At 30.3% G+C, this 22,238-nt stretch overlaps 1 protein-coding gene and 1 pseudogene across 2 annotated transcripts in view; one reads left to right on the plus strand and one right to left on the minus strand.

Annotated features, from left to right (window-relative positions):
- GLS (glutaminase) overlaps positions 1-22,238 on the minus strand; it is a 93,557-nt gene that overhangs the window by 23,613 nt on the left and 47,706 nt on the right. For both annotated transcript variants that reach the window (XM_023528772.1, XM_011355947.2), the window contains exons 8-14: positions 16,341-16,373; positions 16,195-16,253; positions 13,056-13,122; positions 12,460-12,510; positions 9,837-10,013; positions 8,007-8,138; positions 6,918-7,010 (exon numbers count right to left, since the gene is read on the minus strand). In XM_023528772.1, coding sequence (XP_023384540.1) covers positions 6,918-7,010; positions 8,007-8,138; positions 9,837-10,013; positions 12,460-12,510; positions 13,056-13,122; positions 16,195-16,253; positions 16,341-16,373 — 612 coding nt within the window. The remainder of the gene's footprint in view (positions 1-6,917; positions 7,011-8,006; positions 8,139-9,836; positions 10,014-12,459; positions 12,511-13,055; positions 13,123-16,194; positions 16,254-16,340; positions 16,374-22,238) is intronic.
- LOC111739335 lies at positions 15,882-15,999 on the plus strand (annotated as a pseudogene).

The following is a 22,238-nucleotide window of genomic DNA, read 5'->3' on the forward strand; positions in this document are numbered from 1 at the left end:
GCTCGCACCAGATAACCTTTAAGATTACTTTCGAGCTCAGTTATTTGATTCTAATAAATTACAAGATTATAGCAAATGAAAGAACATCAAAGATCTGGAAAGGTTGAACTATGTACTAAAAATAAAACAAATTCTTCAGCTGTCTACAGAATATGAATTAAAATTATAATTCGGGGTTCCAAGTGGAATTGCTGGAAAGAGATTTTTGTAATATAAACAAAAATCACCAGAAATGTAACATGAAAACAGAAATTTAAAACTGTGTCAGCTAAGAATTTTTCCTTTCAAAAGCTAAGCCTTCCAGACAATTTCAATCAACTGAAGTACTAGGGTTTAAAGTATTTCAGTAGGTAAATTATTTAATTTTAAGAAAAATCACTATTTTTAATAATAAAGTTTCCAGAGAAATTATGTCCTCAGATATTAAAATCTGGCTTAAAAATTATTCTTACCATTGAGATTTTAACTAAAAAGTTTCCAAATTGGTAAATGTGATTTATAGTCAAATAATGTAGCAACAGTGTTATATGAGATCAAGTGCCAGGATTTGTCTTTTCATTACTCTTTCCCATGAGCCTCCAACCTGAACTGCTTATATAGTTCATTGTAGCACTTGGCCTCAAGGATCATAAATTTGTTCAGTTTTAAATTTAACCAATACCTAACAGTTCTCAGTAAAGAGTGTTTTATAATTTATGCAAAAAGATCACAGATACTACCAAAAAAGCAATGTGCCTAAGTGCTAATTAGTATCCTATGCATTTTAATTAAAGGTTATGGGATTAAGGAAGCCATTATAAAAGTTTTAATCAACACAGGCTTTAGACATTTTGCATATGTTAAAAACCTCTACAGCTACAACTTATAAAGCTTATAGAAAGGGCAATCTTCGAAAGAAACGGTAAACTAAGTCAATCTTAAAAAATTTCCTTCCTTTCATATGCTCACAAATATAAATAGAAAAGACCATAGTAACAGAATCACTTCATTAAATAAATATAAAGATTTATGAGCAATCTACTTAACGTCTTCTGTTTAAAAAATAAGTAATTTTTCTATTACTATTTAAGAAGTTAAGGACTCTGAGAAACATCAAGTTTTGACAGCTCTGTTTATGTTAGATTTTGCCCAAGATGTCCATGTAGTAGTTTTAAAAACAGAAATCCAGACTAAGACAGTATAATTTCTAAATTTCTTCAAGTCATGTGCATTGCCTGGTATTCGCATTAATAAAATACTTGGGGGATGGTAGCAGGAGGGAGAAGAGGGATAAAAAAACCACTTTTCGCAGTACCATGAAATTCCTTCCATTTCTAAGTAGTGTAAAAGACAAACGTTATAACTTAAAATTTCAAATAGATGTGGTTGAACTTGATACACTTGAATGTATGTTGATGTATAATTTTGCCTTTGAACTCCATGACAGAAAATGGACTAAGCTAAAGTCTATTCTGACTAAACCTAACTGAAAATCTGAGGGATGTGCCATGATGCAATTTAAGTTGCATTTCATTACTCATCTGGTTTTGGTTATATGATACAATAATGCTATATTTAATATAAAATAGTGAAGAAACTAAGCAGAAATCACATTACTTTTTAAAAAATGCATTCTTGCTTTTTCAAGACCTCTAGGAGAAAAACCAAAATTTTTACAAATGAACAGTAAAACTGATTCTTAAAACAAAAAAATTCTGCATAATTTTTAGAATAAACTATTCTATCAAGAAAACTGCTCAAACTAAGAAGTACATTATTCAAGTTAAATACAATCTTTTTATATACTAAACTTTAAAAACTGTTTTTGCAGTCAACTTCCACATGAAATCTGCTGTTCTTGCTCACTCTTCTGTGGCGTTACTCAATATTGTTATTCTCTCACCCTGGATAGTGCTGGTAGTGAATGAGAGCAACAACAGAAACCGCAAATCATTAAAGCTAAATTGAACAAGTATGTTATATTTTATAAATTCTGGGGCAGCAAAAATATTAGTTATCTTATGACAAAACTAGGAATAAGAATAGATCAATGAACCATGATACATAACATACTTATGTAGAAAGGACTTCTGCTGATTTTCAGAATCTGGATGGGTGGATGGATGGATGGATGGATGGATGGAAAGATAGATATTTACAGACAGATATACAGATATACACATAAACACATACAACACATATATTATATATAAATTATCATGCTATAGACCGACACATCAGTCTCTATCAGTGGTTCTTTCTACATACATACATGCCTATGAAACTCTACACTGTCAGACCAAGATCACTGAGCTCTTTGAGTCACTTCTCCCTTTGCTTCAAATGGGTTTAAAACACCACCAGAAATAATCAAAAAACAAACAAAAAAAAACCCCAATGTAATCATAAACTGTTATATACTAAGTATACCGAAACACAAAATCTTTATTTACTAGTCCCTAAAGAACTTTATGAAAAAATCCCACAGAGAAATACAAATTCCTGTAAACAACAGTAGTTTTCCTTCGGTTTTAAAACTTCTACAATATTTTTTGGATATCTCCTCTGGATAGAAATTTCGTCAGAAAAATTTTAAGTACTATAATTGACCTACAAATGCATGGAGCCTTGTTATAATTTGGACCATGCTGTGGAAATATACTAAGTTCCTTCTGAAAATTAAATTCTTTAAAAATAGCTAAGGTAAATTTCTACATTATAGTTACTCCATTCAATATAAATTCTACTGAGATTGACAGTTGTATGCTAAAGCAATATTATGGTACTCTTCATTTGATTTAGCAATATGTTTTTCCTACTCCAAATAACAGATAAAAAAACAATTACATAGTCAATAACATCAGTGATATTGATCTTAAGAAAGGAGAAAGAATCTACAAACAGGGTTGTGTTTGTTTTTTTTTTTTAAGTTGTTGAATAGAAAAACAACAAAAAAAAAATTAGGAGAAAAGTCTTTATTCAAATACTCCTAGTACAACCAGCAGGAAAAAAGTCCTCCCCACAAAAAACTCCAACACTATACTGCAGTTAAAAAAAAAAAAAAAAAAAAAATCAAAGCCCTTTTGAGTATTTCTGGTCTCTTCACAGCAGCCTCAAGTATTAATTAAAAATATAAAACACTTTAATAGTATCTTCTTAAAGAATTTTTTAAGTTAAAATTCCAATTATTTGTTGTACTTAAAATACTGGAGATGTTTTCATCAAAGAAAAACAAAAACAAAAACAAAAAAAAACAATAAAATCAGCTTGAAATAAATTTATTGTACAATACAAAAAGTAGGCATACTGGAAAATAAAAGGTACATTATTAAATATACAAAGCAAATGAAAGAAAGCTAAATAACACAAATGTTTTAATCCAAACAGGAAGATTAAAATGCACAACATTTATGCTAAAAATAAAGTATTTCAGGAAGGATATGCATTTCAAATGAAATGTTAATGATGAATAAAAAGAAAAACAAATATGCTAATTTCTAAATGCTTGAATATCAAGAATCAGTAATGGCATGAAACATTAAATCTAACAATACTGGTACTTTTCAAGAACTGTATTTGAAAAGGTATTAAAAAGACTAAAGGAATCAAAATAATGTCCTTAAATCTGGCAAAGATTTCTTTCTTTCTTTATTTTTTAAGTAAAGTTTGAGGGCCTATTCACAATATCTTCCCTCTTCTTCCATTTATACCTCCCTACAAAAATTTTCGATGCTCATCCTTAACAGGATTCTATAAACATAGCAGCTTAGATAACCCTACTTTACTAATAACTGTGCATTTCAGACTTATCAACATAATTAAAGTGCCACAAATTAACAACATAATTTTGAAATCTATACAAAAATGAATATAAAACATTAAGTTTTTATTTTATAAAGTAAAACTAACCTACAAATGAAATAGTAAAATGCAACAATATAGAGCATATGGGGGGTAAAAGCCTTTTCTGCAAACTATCAATTAAGGCATTTAGCTCCCAAACCACAAATGACTCTGGTGAAACTAATACAAATGACACTGTCTAAAGGTATAGCAGAGTGAGGCATTCCAACACACCACTCTCCTGTAAACAGCCAAACCAGAAGCATCCAGTTAGGATACGCATCTGTACATTAGAGGAACATTCAAGTAACCATTTGGTAAAACCCTCTAAAACTTAACATATAATTATTTAAATATATCAGCTTTAATACGTAGCCTAAAAGGCTTTTGATCAACACCTTTGGGAGGAAACTTCTTTTCCTAATATCATAGTTCCCAAACTCAAGACATCATATGATCAGGATTTTCTACATCTATAATTGTACTAGTATCTAAATTATCCAGTGAAATCTTTTTTGCTATACTCTTTATTTACTTTACAAATTTTACGACATGTGTGCCATGATATTAAGAAACAATCAAGTTCTTCTCTAGACTCCATTCCTACCCCTCCAAAATTTACATGCTTAAAAATAATTAAAAAATAAAATAAAATAAAATACCTTGAAGGTGTGGGAAACTGTAGGGAGAACCAGAGAAGCATATGGAAGAAGGAAAACGTGTGAATAGGTCCTACAGAATTTTACACTTTGCCAAGACAGACTTTAAATATCATAAATTATTTGAAATCAGTTTGTGTAGAACCTATAGTCCTTCTCTTAAAAGCAAGTTTTGATTCTTAATATTACATTTTTATAACCAAACAAAAAGATTCAGATCTAACCTATATTTTATCAGCATACTTACTACCTTTAGACTGAATTCATTTCCTAAGTACCCTAAAAGAGTTCAAATAGAACAAACTTTATGAGATGTTATTATAATTTATTATAAAAGATTCATTAGCATTTGTGAAGTTATTAGAATAAAATTATTAAAAGCTAAAAACCAAGATTCACTATTCATACTTAAATATAACAGAAAAGTTATGTGGATAATATGAAAATAAAATTGTTTAGGTAAACATTTCACTTGAAGACACTCACTATTGCTCCTTCTAAGTAACCATTATAGCTTAACAGTGAAACATGTCATTATCTTACATCTGAAATTCTTTGGCTGGAATGTTTTAGTAACATAACACACTCCTGTACATGACAATTCTAACAGAACATAGGATTTGCAAAGTAAAAAAGCAAAGACACAACTTATAAAGTATTTGATAAAATTTTTAAAAATTTTTTTTTAATTTAAAGCCGAGCCAATCTCTAAAAATGGCATAAAATGGAAACTTAAGCTAATTTTATAGTCTACTGCTATATTAAATAATTTGGAATTCACTATTTTGTCTTTTTTAAAGTTTTGTATTTAGCATAGAAATACTTCCTATTGCCACTAAAGATAGGTCAGTTTTAAAATTAGAAAAGAAAAAACAAAATATAATGAAACTTATGAGTTCAATGTGTGGATTTTAGAACCAAGAAATCACAATTTCTGTTACTATTTTTAAATGGGATTACCTGACTTTATAGTTAAAATTTTCATTACACCAAGAAAAAAATTTTTTATTTTTTTTCCTTTTTGCATTTTTTTAAATAAAGCAAATGTGCTTTATTTACTAAAAAAAAACTGGCAATTCCACTTTTTAATCTATTATCTTTACACAAAGATTAAAAGAAAAAAAATAGCTTTATGGCTCAAGCACCCAAGGTTAAGAACACAAACACTCAAATAAATATATATAGTATGCAAAAAAGCTAAAGGTGTTCGAAAGGTTAAATGAAGAATGTTCTGAAACTAGAACTCATTTCTTTTAGCTTTTCTCTCCCAGACTTTCCATTCTATATACTACAGTTGTAGAGATGTCCTCATTTGACTCAGGTGACACTTTTTTCCATACTGTCTCTTTTAAAGCAAGTTCTTGTTGGAGACTTTCATAGTCCAATGGTCCAAAGGAATGCTAGTTGTTCAAGCAACATACATAATTTATTAGTGCACTTGAGTGAAGAAAGGTCCAAGCTATAAAACGGTATTTTTCAATGAATGTTATTAAAATCTGCTAACATTTTCACCCACCACCATTTGATGTTCTGCTCCATGTTACTCATGGTGACTCTCAGAGTTTCTATTCTGTTGGCTCTGAATAATTCTCATATATTATTAGAAGTTACTTTGATTGGAACTAATGATAGGAAAATTTACTTAGTTTATGTATTAAAAATATTTTTTACTTGTAAGGGCTTCGTATGAACTTCAAGTTTAATTAGGAAATTTTACTATAAACATTTTCCATATGAAATGCAAAGATATTTATTTAAAACTTAAAATAAGTCCCTTGGTCCAATGAACAACTATAAAGATGAAAAAATCTTTCCTGAAATTTAAGTCTTGACTCAGTACTAGCTCTAAAAAAGTAGTATATATGTGTAATAATACGAAGCCAAGCACACTAATAACAAAATATTACTTCAAAATAAGAGTATCTTATTAAAAACTATATTACTGCATTAAAAATACTGCATTAAAAACTTCATAGGAAAATATTTCATCTACAGTGGCTTATAAAACTTATTATGAGGCTTTGTAAGGTCTCTTGCTAATACTATAACCCCTTTTCCCATTTACATATCCATCCACATCAAAATAAACTTCAAGACTATAATGACAAATACTAAGAGTAAAAACAGGCTTTCTTTTTATAGTATGTAGCACTTTCCAATGTGTCTTCTTTTAACAGAATCAATTCTTTAAACTATTGCTTAAAATAGCAAAACAATGGAGAAAAGAAGGGAACCCTGCTGCTAGGCTAACCAGTTTTAATTTAAGTAAAACAACAATATTTAATATCTATCTACTACTAGTCCAGGATGAAAATGTCAACAATTTGCTTATACTCATTCGTGATCAGCAAAGTAAGAAGGCCATTAACAATTAAACTAAATTTTATTTAAACTGGTGAATTACATATTACATAATAATCTAAGAATTTTGCTTACCCTTTGATCACCACCTTCTCTACGAGGATCAAGTTTTTTTGCAAAGTGTCTCAAATTATCATAGTTATGGAAATTACACAGAGAAACAAGATCCTGTAAAGAAGCAAAATGGGTATAAGAAACAGGCTATTCATTTTTCATCATCTAACAAATTATACGAATACTGTCCAACTTAACTACTATCTCCTTCAAAGCACTACTGCATGTTAACAAAGCATCATGATGCATCAAGAAGCAGACTGATATCAAAATAAGAAGATATGAATATAACCTTTGAGAACACAGCTTACTAGCATGACTAGGACTCGACCACTCAAATTGTTTAACTTTCGTTGTCTGTAAAACTGGCACTATAATAAAGAATTCTTTCAAATATTCATAAAAAATACAAAAATATAAAAATATAAATATTCTGGTTACAATCTATTATAGTCTATAACCAATCCAATGTCATTCTCTAGTTTTACAGAATATAAAAAACTGAAAAATAAATCAGAATTTTAATTAAGAAAGTCTGCAGAAAAAATTACAGCACTCAGTGCAGACTCTGGGACATAATAAATGTAAATAAACCAGAAGCTGAAATTGAAGCAAGAGTTGGGTAACAACATAAAATACTGAATTAGTTAAGAGTAGTAACAATTTTAAGTTGCAGTGCTTATATCCTAAAAAAAAAGACTTTTAAAGGTAGTTTATGAATAAAGACATTCAACCATGCAGATTAAAAAAAACAATAAACTATATATAAACTATATATAAACAATAAACTATATATATAATCTTCATTCATGTGAGTTTCAAATTACTTCAGGTTTAATATCTTTTGCTGGGCTTTTGGAAACTGAAAACTAATTATAACCACAAAAATTAAAATAAAAGCTTTAAAAAAATGTCATTTTCTGTGAGAATGATTACATGAGAAGTGCCTTGCTGAGGTAATACAAAGTCCTCTGTGAGTATTTCCATGGCTACCTAATAACTAGCAGATAGGCAGGCAGTGTGCCATCAATTCATTATGAAAATAAGTAAAAAGATCATTAGATGGCTCAACTTATACAATCATTATTTTCATTAAGAAAACATGCTTACATGACAGAAGTGAATTCCCTTAACACTGTTGCCCATCTTGTCCAGAGGGGGAGACCAGCACATCATGCCCATGACATTGGGTACAACTAAAAGAATGCCCCCAGCAACTCCAGATTTTGCAGGAAGACCAACCTGAAAATAATTTGAAAAAAGGGACATTTATGTTAACATTTTTAAAATAAGAAAAGTTATGTCCAACAATAAGGTAATTGGTTAAAAAATTATGGTATATAGCAATACAGTAGAATTCCAACATTAAAAAAAGTTGTCTGTGTTTATAATATATAAAATGAAAGACAGTTATAAAACAGTTGGGATATATTAAAATAAAGATATACTCTAAGGAATGAAAGTAGATTACATCTAAATTGTGGGACTATGTTTTTATTTTATCCTTTTTAACTATATTTTCTAATTGTTCTATAATAAATGCGTATTAATTTTTAAATGTGTATTTTAAGTATAAAAAGTTATTTTTGAAAAATATTTTATGATTACATAATGAGAAATTCTATCTTATTAAAAGAGTCTCTGTGGTCTTCTGTCAGAAATTCTGAGGAAACAGATAAGATGGTAATTCAAACTAATCCTCTTCAAAACATTTAAGTTTACATTATGCAAAATGTAACAATATGACAAAAGACAAAATATCATCAGGGTAGTATTCATCAATGGCTTATAACATTCAGACATTGAGTACCTCTTGCTAGAAGTAATTTCACACAAAACTAAGCAAAACAAAAATCACCTGAATGGGGATCTTCCAACTTACAGGGAATACATGAGACAATGGAAGGCATAAACAAAATCTCGACTGTGAGATATTGTATAGGATAAATGACCCAGTTTTTTCAACCAAAAATAACAAGAAAAAAGAGAAAGGTCAAGGAGGGAGACTATAATAATAGTAAATGCATAATAGTAAATGCATCTATTTTTCTATGTTTAAAAATTTTTCAAAATTAAAACATTATAGATTAAAGAAGAAAAATAAAGAGATATTCAATCAATCAAAATAATGTAAGGCCCCTATTTGCTTCCCATTGTAAAATAATTTATAAGACAATCCAGATAATCTGAGCATTGACCAAATATTTTGATGATACTAAAGATTAAACTTTTTTTGGATTTTTTAATGTGTAATAACAGTGCTGTGGGTTTCAGAGCCCTTATCATTTAAAATTATAGACTGAACTATGACAAAGGTAGGGGAAGCAGGTGTACATACAGATGAAACAAGATTGGTCATCTACTGATAATTATTAGAGTTGAGAGATGCATAATAGTAAATGCATCTATTTTTCTATATTTAAAAATTTTTCAAAATTAAAACCTTTTTCAGGGTGTTTGCTGACTGACATAAGCAGAATGAAATAAGAAAAGTCTATACATTTCACAAGTGGCAAATGTATAACTGAGCTTAAAGCAGTATATTTTGAAGTTTTAACTTTAATATACTTCAAGTCCTTGAAAACATCTATGGTTATAACCAAAAATGTTAAACATTACAATTATGCATTCTTTCTGAACTAATTTTTGAGGTATGCTCTATAGGGCTAAATATTAAAAGTAAAAGAAAGTCTATACAAACCTTGTACATTGGAATGCCTTAAAAGTAGACATGATAAAGTTCTAGAAATAAAACAAGTTCTTAAGAACATCTGGTAGACTGTTTATTCGTTACCAATTCTGTAACAAATTAACCTTGAAAACAAGCCTCTCTCTCAATTAATATACGGCTTTAGAAGCAAAGTTCAAATTGCCATTTTTAAAAGAACTAGTCCAGACTAGTTTTTTGCCAGAGAAAATTAAGATTAAACAATTACTTACGTGGAAAGCAAACTGCCCCGAGAAATCATACATGCCACAGGAATGCATCAAACTCAGGGTATTTCGAACTGCTTCAGGGCTCAGCACTCTTTCACCAGTAATTGGACAGAAACCGCCATTAGCCAGTGTTGCAGCCATCACACTAGCTGATTCACAAGTTACTTCAATGGAGCACAGCTAAAAAAAACCCAAAACTAAATTTTGAAAATTGAGCCTCACATTATTTTTAGTATTACAGTTAACTTCTAAGATAATCTATTTCATCTGGTATTTCATACAGATGTGAAATTTTTCTTGCAAAGGGATTATTTTAATACAACGTGATGACATTCTAAAGATTTTAATTTGAACAAAATTCTAGCCCCTTTAAGGTTAATCCTGATTTTCCCAGTTACTCAGTCTTTTAATGGCAGAACTAGGATAGGAAGACCTAGGCCCTAAGCACTAAGATTTGTAATTGCCCCATGTGATATTCAAAATTGCTTAAATATTAATGCTTTTTATAGGATACACAAATATAATTATTTTTAATTCAACAGGATAAAAGGAGCCATGATATATTTTTAAGATAAAATAATAGTACATCAGTATTATAACAGCACTTACATGAGAAACTGCCAGTTTAGAAAAAAATCTAATGCCTGACAATTCATCTATAACAAAACTCAGCATCCCCAGATGGCAACATGAAAAGGACTAAGGGAAGAAAAATCTAATTAGACAGCTCTAGCCTGGATGCTCTGTGTGCCTAAAGCAAAACGTTATCTGTTAAACCATTTGTTAATATTTGAATATTTATTTGATATTGACTATGGGTGCTGGATATACTATGATGAATTAAAAAAAGCAAAATCCAGGTACAATGCAGAATGACATTTTTGTATTTAAATATAATCAAACTAATGGAAATAGTTTAGCAGACCTAACTCAAATTTACCCAAAAAACTAAAACAATAAATATGGTCTACTTTATTTTTCATTAACAGCAACCAAAACAGGGGGGAAATTAGAGGAGAAAAAGGTGGAAAAGGAAAGAGGAAGAAAAAACTGAGTTCTCAAAGTTACACACTTTCCTCACTCATACTTCAAAGATCTATATAAAGAGGAACAAAGGGGTTTGAAGACAGCTTAGAAGCAAAACTAACTACAGTGAATTAGAAAACTGATTGGCAAACACTTTTTGACTGACTTTCACTTTTGCCTATTTATATTAAAATGTCTTCCCAAATTCCCCAAAACTATAGAATCTACTTACTGTATTAACCCAGATAGCAAAAAACTCATAGAAAGTTGATTTAATCACAAAAGGCTCAGTGAAGGCTTATAGTAATGTTTATTTAATCATGAAAAGCTTTCTAAAAGATTCAAATTCCATGAGCACTTCCCAATTTATGCTTAGTATTAATCAGAATTTTGTTTGCATAAGGTGATATACTCCTAATTTGATAAATCCCAATTTAAGAGTACTTTCCTGATACCCTGATGAATGTTCAATTAGGTGCAGCCTTTCTACAAAAAAGAAAGAATTCTATGGCTGTCTCTTGATTTTTGCACTGGTGTAGAAATTTCAGATTTAGTTGTACCTAAGCTATAATAGCCAAAGTTAAATATGTATACCAAAGGAAAAGAACTTTAACATAGAAGAAATTCATATGGGCTATGGAAAAAATAAGGGCTACTGGATAAAAGTATAACACTACATCATATACTTTATAGTTTCAAAGAAATCTCACAGAGAAATCATCTCATGTTATTTTCAATGTAATGCAGAAAGTTAGGTCAAGCATATGTTACAGAAAATGAAACTGGGGCTCAGTAATTGAAATTAGGTCACGTGGCTAAAAAGTGGCCAGATCAGACCTTGATTTTATATACTGACAGTCTGGATTCCCAATTTACAGTTCTTCACCTTAGGCAGGTGACAACTGTGACTTCTATCAAAATCTACTTTATAACAACCTCCCTTATATGGTCTTTAAGCTAAAAAGTTAAAATTAAAGCACCTTCAAAAGTAATGACAGGCAAATGTAAGATAAATGAGAAATTAATAATTTGTTACTATGTAGTTTCATAATACAGACCCATCAGACCCATGAACTGAAAGTATGGGGGAAGGAGAGGAATGTCCAGGAACACTACCTTAAATTGAATTCTATACCACAGCAAATTATGTGAGTGGCCCCTCTCCTCCATAAATATGGAGAGAGCTGGAGTTTGCTATTCTAACTTCGAAGAATACCCACTATGTAGAAGTGAACTAAATAGAGAAACTGCCACTTTAAAACACTGAGTATGAACCTCTGATAACTCCTCCAAACAAAATTTAAAAGCTAAGAAAACAGAGTTCAGCGTATAATGAGAAGCCAAATTCGAGAACTGTATGTTATTTCTGACATGCTTAAATATAATGTTTTTATAGGAAAAAAAATGTTCCCTATTACATTCTAACTCCTGACTTTTTAGGAAATACAGACATGAGACTTTCATGAGGATTATTTTTTTTTGAAAGTCAATGGGAAATGTATTTTCTCCTGGCTTAGAGCCAAGATTTCAGAGACATCTATATTCTGCAAAATGTGACACATCCATTTATACACAAATTCATACACTTAAAGTAAATTACCTGGAAATAGAAGTCTAATATACCAACCATATCTGTACCTTCTGGAAAACACTGAAAAAATAGAAAGGCAATTAAAAACATAAGAACACGGGAAAAAAATATACGCAACATAGGTTAAGGATTAAATTTAAAATGTACATAAATGTTTCATTTTAATCAAAAACAAAAGAGCGCATAACTTATAAAAGGGTATAACCATGAAACAATGAATAAAGCAAAGTTACATCATATATAGATTTCTAAATACTAGTTTAACTGACAAAAATAAACTGATTCATAAACTAAGTTACTAGACTAGCCACTTAAAAAAATCGAGTGTAATCAACAACAGTCAGGCATTCTACTTTTGAGTAAATGGGTGAAACCTTAAGGAAAATTTGCATTAATATAATTAGCCAAATATTTGAATACTGTCAGATACAAATAATTTATTAACAAAAAAATATTAACACTTTGATAGCATTAACTCATGAGTGTTTTGCAAAAACTCCTGCACCTTAAATAGTAATAGCTAGTTGCTTAAAAGCTATTGTTGAGTTCTTCACTTTTTTTAAGTAAAAAAAAAACAATTTGAAACAAAAATAAAATTTAAAAACCTTTTTTTCTTTTAAGTAATATCCTATTGCAAAATTTCGATCTCCACTTTCTCTTTCAGACTGAAACCTAGAAGAAAGAAAAAATGTGCTTTATTTATTTTCTGTAAAAGTCTGGTTGTCCGGTAGTATAATTTGTATATCAATGTTCAATATAAAGAATAGTGACCTAATAGTCAAGACTGCTGGGTTCTAGTCTCAGTTCCATCAATACACTTGCTAGCTATGTGGCCTTAGGCAAGTCGTTTAAGTGACAATTCTTTCAACTGTAATTTTCTCAGCTGTAAAAGGACTGAAATTAAGTAGGCCCTTCTTAGCCTTCATATTTTGTGAATAAAGCAGTTAATTTTTAAATTATCAAATACTCCACCATTAAAACACACTCGAAAATTACAGAATCTTCTCGCTCCCTCAAAAGTACAACAGTCAATTCCAATTTAGGGAATCCATGAAAATTTCGCTAAGGGACACATGAAATGAGCCCTACAGCATTCAGTGGATTAACAGATTTCAAAGGGAAGCCCAGGCAGTAGCAAATATCATGCAGTATAAACAAAGTTATAAAAATAAAAAGACAGGATTTCACTGCAAATATTCTGAAATGGGATTCATGTAGAAAAGTGGAGAAATATCAAATTAACAAAAGAGACTGGGACCAAATTATCGCGACTGATAAATGCTAAAAAATGTTAACAGCTTCTGATTCCCTACAAAATGAAATCTTGAAGCCTTTCACATAAGTTACCTTGACAGATCTACATTTTAGAAAGGGAGCTCTGACATCAGTTTGGGAAAAGAGGAAAAAGGATGAGTGATGTTATTAGGTGACTACTGTAATGAGATACATACAGGAAGCCTGAACATAGCTAATGGTGATAAGAGGGGAAGGAGAGGGATTATCAAACATGGCAGCGGCTGGGCAAGTCTTCAGAATTGATGGGAAAGAAGAGAAACAGTGTAAAGTCTGTTACAAAGTCTAGAATTCTAACAAAGTGTACAGAAAGAAAGGCAGTATCAACTGACATGGGATCCCTAGAGCAAAGAGCAGTTTGGGAAGAAAAAGAATGAGTTTTGATTTAGATAGATTTAATTCCACAACTCTGGATATATAGTTGAGAGCTCAACCTACAAGTGTCCAGAAGACTGCTGAAAAAAGAGGAACTATGGATGAAACTCTTTGTATTACTGATCACAGTGGACAGCCCCTTCTAACTGTATATGTTAGTATTTCTATGGTCTGAAAACGATGTGGATATGAAAAAGATCTTGAAAATAAACATGTCAATTTGCCATGCTTTTTTAAAACAAAAATCAACATAGTATGGATAAAGGACTAACTACTGAGCCTACCAGTGCCTAGCACATAGTTCTAGTCATCAAACACTATATCAAAAGCCTATATCTGACAGGTAACTGGAATACAGGAATGAATTGGAAGATACTATCCAGATCTTAAGCAGGTCAGAGCCTAATGGTGATGACCGGGCAAAGAGAGATATAAAATAAGTTCAATAAAACATGTTAATATGAAAGCACAGAAGAGGGGCAAGATGAGATTAATGAAAATTTCCTGGAAAAGATACTTAAGCTGATGAATAGAAGTTGGAAAGGCAAATAATCTGAAAAATTTTGCCCTCTGAAATGTGAAATACAAAGCATCACTTAGTATTTATGCCAAAACTATTTAAGTTTTATCTAATCACAAGGAAACACCAGATCTATTAATCAAAACAGGGACTATCTATGACAGCCCATGGACTAGATCCAACCTACTGCCTGATTTATAAGTAAGATTTTTGGAACACAGCCTCATATTGTCTATGGTTACGTTCCTACTAAAACAGTAGAACTAAGTAGTTGTAACAGAGACTATAAGTTTAAAATATTTATTATCTGGTCCTTCATAGAAAAAGTTAGTTAATTCCTGCTCTATAAAACAACTGGGTGGCACCCTTCAAAAAAAAGCTGTTTTATACAATTTTTAAAAAGCAAGAGTCTAGGGCAGGGGGATGGTTTTATTTTTAAAAGACAAAAGAGACATTAACAAATGAAATGCATCAACCTTGACTGGTTCCTGGGGAGGGAGGGGGGAAGGGAAAGGCCATAAGAGGCATTTAGGGAAATTTGGGGACATTTGCATACTGATTAATATCATGATATCTAAAAATTAATGTTAATGTTCTTAAGTGTTGATGGTATTATGGTTATGTAGAATACCCTTATTCTTAAGATACATGTGCTGAGTTATTTAAGAGTGAAATGTCATAATGTCTACAACTTAATTTCAAACAGTTGCAGGAAAAAAACCCCACATACATGAATATGTACATATACATGTATGTAGAGATACACACATATTTTTAACTTTCTAAAGAGAGAGGTTAAGAAAAAGCAAATGACATAAAATATTAATCAAAAAAATAAGTGAAAGATATTCAGATAGTTATTTATTCTTTCAACTTTTCTGTAGACTTGCCAATTTCAAAATAAAAAACTAAGGTAAAAATCAGGTTAGCCAGGCGCAGAGAAATTAAGAGTGGTAAGGCAGGTATTATAGACAAAAATTAAGTGCCAGTAATTTAAGGTATATTTGAGGTCCTTTCTAATTCCACGATTACCATAAGCTGTTTATCAAAACTACGTTAAGCATTTTAAGTGTCCCCCCCCCACCTCAGGTAATATAAAAATCATTCATTTGCCTCTATTGATGAAATTTTAGGTAATTATTCACTGAAGTTCTACGACTAACAAGGAAAAATAGACTAATTCTAAACACAATGTGTGCATACATATATGGAGTAACAAAACAGTATTTAAAATAACATTCTAGTCTACAGCCATACCACCCTGAACAAGCCCGATCCTTCTGATTTCGGAAGCTAAGCAGGGTCGGGCCTGGTTAGTACTTAGATGGGAGGCCACCTAGGAAGACCAGGTGCTGAAGGCGTAAAAAATAAAAAAATAAAAGATTGTAATTTGACAAGGTCCTTGCATTCTGTGAGGTCAACCAAGGGTTGTCCCGCCCAAAAAATAAAAAAAAATTAAAATTAAAAAATTAAAAATTAAAATAAAATTCCATAATCTAGATTTTTAATTTAAAAAGGACTGACCATTATAAAAACCTAAGTCATAAATCACTCACGTTGCATTACTGAATCCAACATATTCATTACCAGCCATCTTATTCAAAAACTGCATCACCTATAAACCAAAATTAAAAACTATCAGTATCCAAAAACAAATATATATAGAATGTAGCATGAAAACTGAATTCTATATTGCACTTACATAGTCAAATTTTTCAGCATTATTCACTCCTTGCTGCAAAAAAATGAGACATAAATGTTAATGTAGGCACCACTGCAGTTAAGTTTTAAGTGAATATCAAAATTTCAAACTGCTATCATTATAATTAATATACTGCACATTAGTACTTTTAAGTCTAAGAAATACTTCTACTAAAGTAATTTAATATTTACATAAACTATATACATATTCTTTCATTAATACCCAAATGTTGAGAATGAATCTGAATTACCAAGGGAATGCTTTATTTTAAGTATATCTTTACCCAACCCAAACTTACAAAATTTTAAATACAAGTTACCCCAAATCCCCTTATCTTTCATGACAACAGATAATCTGCTAGAATATATGCTATTTATTTAATTTCACATTTTAAAAAAACTTAAAATAAAGTTTCACCCTTAGAAAAGAACTAAGTATATATAAATTATAGTTTTTAATTAAGAAAAATCTACATATACTTTAAAAATAACCTTAAATCAATATGAGTTAGAAAAATGAGTTATGTTACAAAACTAATCTTTTGTAATTACTAGTATATGCAAACATACTGGATTTAACTAGTGTAGAGAAAGCTCTACCTTTAGTATCTCACTGGTTATATAACAAAACTTGAACTAAAAAATATATATATATATATATTATTTCATAGTCTCTAAAAAATTAGCTACATTTGTGTTTAGCATTATTCCAATTCAGAACGTGGAAGATGTATTGTTTCATCACTTCTATTTCTGACATGTTAGCTACTGCAAATGTCAATAGGAAAAACCTATGTAATGTAGATCAGTTCAAGTAGCCAAATGGTTTCATTTTACCTCAGCGAAGTTTACAAAGCAGTAAGCTGTAGATCTGAAATCAAACGTATTAATTGGTGATATGCACCCAAGAGAAACAATACATCTCTAATTCTTAAAACAGGTTTAAAATAAAATAATTTGACAACTAAAGTTTTAAAAGTGAAATTTAACTTCTTCCTCAAAAAATCCAAAACATTACACTTTAAAATTTTATTATGGGGACAAAACCTGTATCAGAGTATTCTTTACTTGAAAAAAGCCAGGTTCAATCTCCACTTTACAAGTGAATTAGGATGTGGCTGATAATCTGTGAAACCTTACAAATCAACTTATTTGAGATAGGATGTGCAATCACACATATACAATCAGTGGCTGAAAAGAACACCACACTATCTTGACACTATCTCGTCAAAATTAAGTATTAACAAAGCTTAAACAAGATAAGGATAATTTAGCTACAACCATATTGTAATCACTATGTATTTTCTCTAATGTGTCCTTTGACATATTTTAAGTTTTCTTTCCTTATAATACACCAGAAATCAAAATGTAGAAATGTAACTCCAAAGCTGTTCAATGAAAAATAATTAAAAGAAGAAATTACCAACTTCATTGAACTGTTGCAGTTGTCAAAATATTCCATAGATCCTAATGCTGTAAAATATGTAACAACATTTAAACCACAAAAACCTTTTTTTAAACCTTTTGAAAAAGCACACAAAAAAAACCCCAACTCTTTTGGAAAAGGATGTCAGCATTTTAACTGAGATGTTACATGGATAATTACTGGTTATACAAATAATCGATATAAAATAAACAAGCTATATTGAACTTTCATTCTCTGACCTAACCTGTGCCCTATAAGATACAAATTTTCTTTATCTATCTGTCATGTTGAATTAAAAAAAAGTTTCGACTCTAGATTATGGTCACATTCTTTGCAGTTTAACTAAATTCAAGTACGATTGTTTTGCTCTTATGCTGTTTTTAAGAAACAAATGATATTCACTTGTCTATCATTATAAAAAATTTGGGTAAGCTACTTGAAATGTTCTAGGCAGATAACGTAAAAAATTGTGTGTTGACTCAAGAAAAGCCTCTCCTAAAGTTCCTCATGTAAATGTAAAAGCATTTGATTAATGTTTGTTCTTATTATGTATCCTGAAAATAGCATTTACCTTAAGTCAATAAAATATATTTGCCCCTGTATCTCTTGGAAATATTTTATGTACCCTAGGGATCTAATAACAAGATATATTATTTTAATTTTGAAAAAGTTACTGCATAAAGTTTATTTGAAAAGATGTTAGAGGAAAAAAAAAAAATAACACAAAAATACCCCCCACTCCAAAAAAGGAAAACCATGAACTGTAAAAAAAAACCATCATTATCTAAGTGGGGAACAGCAATGTGGAGGAACAGATGTGAAAACTAAAAAGGAATAGGCACATAGAGGCTGGTTATACTATTCTGTTTATTTAATGTGTATTTTTGTAAATTCTCATATACAGTTAAAGGAAAATGTTTATTTGCTAATAATTTCTCACGCTAATTTACAAAATTGTTCCTTTAGAATAGTTTCTTTCCTTTTGAAATAGTAATTGATTTTTAATTAGTTCATGTATCAGTGGATATTTTCTTCTACTAGAATTTTAATTCTCTTACTATTTAAAATTTTTACGGATGTATGAGTTGAGACATCTTCCTCAGAGTCCATGAGTAGATGGAAATAGAAAAGATTTTATTACAGCAATGTCACTCAGTACTTTACATATCGATCTCATTACATATAAAAGTCACAGTAATCTATCCTCAAAAATTATGCTTAATGCTGTTATTAAAAACTAACAACTTGTGTAGATCTTCTTTGCATTCCATTTTGTTGAAATCAGGTTGTGGAAACAACCTGGTATACAAGAGGACTTGTTCCCAGTCATTTCAGTGATTCACATATCAATACCACTGACTCCATTATTTCAAAATGTTCTCTTTTGTTGGTGCCCAAGAGGTTTTTATAACCTGAAGCAATGCACCACGGTAAAATCAGGGAAACATGAGAGTGGGAGAAAATTTGGACAAAAGACAGATTATACGCATACATGAAAACTGAAATTTGAAAATTGGTAGTTTTAAAACTACCAATGTCACTTTATCTCTTGGAAAAGAATTTCCATACACAAGGATATGTTTATCAGTTTTAAAAAAACTATGCAGCATTATTAGATATCATGTTATTTTAATCTTGAAAAAGTTATAGTAAATAATATAGTAAAAAAACTTTTAAGAAAACAATTAGACAAAATATATTTACCAAAATTTCTAATTCATGCACCAAATGACTTTTAAAAAGCAAATCACGTGGCTTCTTTAAATAGGGTAGTAAGATTAGAAATTTATACATATTACTTTTCTATAAACATACCTATCAGGTTAAAGAACTGATATTTACATTCCTTTGAAAACTTTATGAATGAAAATTTGATAGGCACTGAGTTTTAACAATGGCTAATAAAAGAATTAATAACTATATTGGAATGCTTTTACAACCTGTTTTTACAACATACTCGTGAATTGAATCATGTATTACACATAATAGGCGAAAATGTCAGTTAACAGGGATATCTGCCAATAAATTTAACATAAAAATGACTCATTTAAAGTAACTGCATTAATCAGTTACTCTGTGTAAATCACTTGATTTACATGCATCTTCATAAGCATGGAGATATAAAAGCCAATTGAAAATCAGAGATCACAGAGGAAAGTGGCATACAAAAAAGAGGCAAAAAGAGGTAACTGAAAATGATTTTAGAAACTACTCCTAGTTTAGTCTTGCCACAGAAACTAATTTAAAGTTAAATATTTGGAGGATTATAATAGATATTACAGGTAAAAAATAATGTTGTAAGTCTAGTATTTTCATAGATGAACCTTAAAAATACAGTAACAGAAAAGTGAATTCTATTGGCAATAAATTATCTGCTTTCATTTAAAAGAAACCTCAATTACATCAATTGATATAAGCATGAAATAAATAAATCAATAAAATCCTTTGTTATGAATGTCACTAAGTCCAGGGCATCATCCATTGCTCTTTGGTCCCCCAAGCCACAAACCACCTTAAAAATGTGGCTTACAAACAAGTCTAACAGGTTATTGCTAACATGACCAAACTGAGCATTACATACATATTAACTAAATTTGTCTTGATTTTTATGGAGCATGATTAAATTATTTTTGAGAGCGAAAACTCTGATTTTTTTAAATTCAAAAATACTTATGATTTTAAAAATTTGAGCTTCCTCAAATAACAAAAACTAGAAACTACCACTAGACTAGAGACAAACATAGAAGACAACGTAACTTACTCTTTATCTTTAAAATAAAAAAAAAGAAGTACGGTAATTATCTTGTAATACGCTGTCCTCATTTTCCCACTCTAACCCTCAAGTTATCACCAGACCTTTTAAACTGAAACTAGGTGAAATTTTTACCACTAGAAAAGAAAAAATTACATAAGGATATTGATATTTATCCAAAATAATTGTGCTCCTTTCAAATTTATTTTCCCTCTTTCCTTTAAATCAGCAACCACATTACCATCAAATAAAACAAACTGCATCAAAAAGTATTTTTAAATTTAGTAGCTACCACAGAGAAAAAGAGAGGAAGTATAGTACCTTTGATTTTTTTAATTATGTGCATTTTATGTACAAAATAAGATTTCTTTTTATGAAGGTATTTACCTATATAGCTTTGTTTAAAATTTTAAATATTGGCGGTTTTCTATAAGTTTAGTAGTTAAGAATTTATGCAACAGGTTCCTTCTGTCCAAATCCTCCTTTTTTTTCCACAATCTGCTAATCCTTTTGAACATTTGCTCTGCCTCTTCCCCCATTTCCTGAGGATCACCACCAATCCTACAAGGAAAAAATATCAATACTACAAAATTATGAAATAAAGAGTCTTACTAAAGACTCTACTTAATTTTCTTGTGTGTGGGAGGGGAAGTGACATGAGGAGAATGTTTTAATAGTACCGTAATAAAATCTTGATTTTTGACAGAAAAAAATAGCTTTAAGGTATTCAACTAAAAGAGCTAAAAAAGTGAATTCACATCTAGTAGCCACAGTAAAATATCTAGGCTCTGAGTATTCAAATGTAAACTCCTTGAAAAGAGCCTAGTTTCTTACAAATAGTAGGCACCGACTGATGTCTAAAGAATGCCTATATATACCACTGAAAATCAGATGTGACTTTTAAGCCAATAAATTGGTACCTTTAGTATAAATGAAAATTCAGAAAATAAAATTTCTGGTTTTTGGATAATATAACTGTGCTAGGTAAAGACAAAGATGCCATCAAGAGAAACAGCAAACACCTACATTAAATATGGCAGAAGGAATTATAATGAACAGCAAACAAAAAATCAGGAGATTTAGCTCAAGCCCACTTCTGCTGCTGTAAGAACCTATCCAGTCTCCGTTTCCTCACTGCATCTATATATAAACAGGGCTGAGATGAAGACCCTTTTGGTTATGGTTTTATTACCTCAAATTCAATGACCAATTCATAAATATTATGTGATCATACAACTTGCAGAGATCACATACGGATATTTATAAGTGTTTTGAATTGTTTTTTAAAAAGAATATAAGAAAAGTATTATTTACTGGGGCAGTTTTACAGAGCAGGCTTACCCCTCCAAGATTTAGATGAACTTCATTTAAAACAAAACAAAACTTGTAAAACACCTTCTAAAAACAAAACAAAAATTCAAAGAAAGTGACCTTAAATATGAACCATACCCCAAAGCCTCCAACTTTGTCAGTAAATTTAAAATTTCTATAAATTTACAATCACTTCTCGAATTTGTAAATATAAGATGACTCAGTTAAATTTTTGCACTGTTGGACACTGAACCACACTTGTGTATGCACGTTTTAACTGTTTCTAAGTGCTCACATTAATGTGGCTCAATGTATAGTTTATGGCTTGTGAATGAACGTGGTAAGTGAAAATAATGAAGTTACATTATGATATGACCAGACATGCATTTTCCACATGCAGCATTTCAGTG

The sequence above is a fragment of the Pteropus vampyrus genome, unplaced genomic scaffold (genome assembly GCF_000151845.1).
Source record: "Pteropus vampyrus isolate Shadow unplaced genomic scaffold, Pvam_2.0 Scaffold2, whole genome shotgun sequence".
Classification (NCBI taxonomy): Eukaryota; Metazoa; Chordata; class Mammalia; order Chiroptera; family Pteropodidae; genus Pteropus; species Pteropus vampyrus.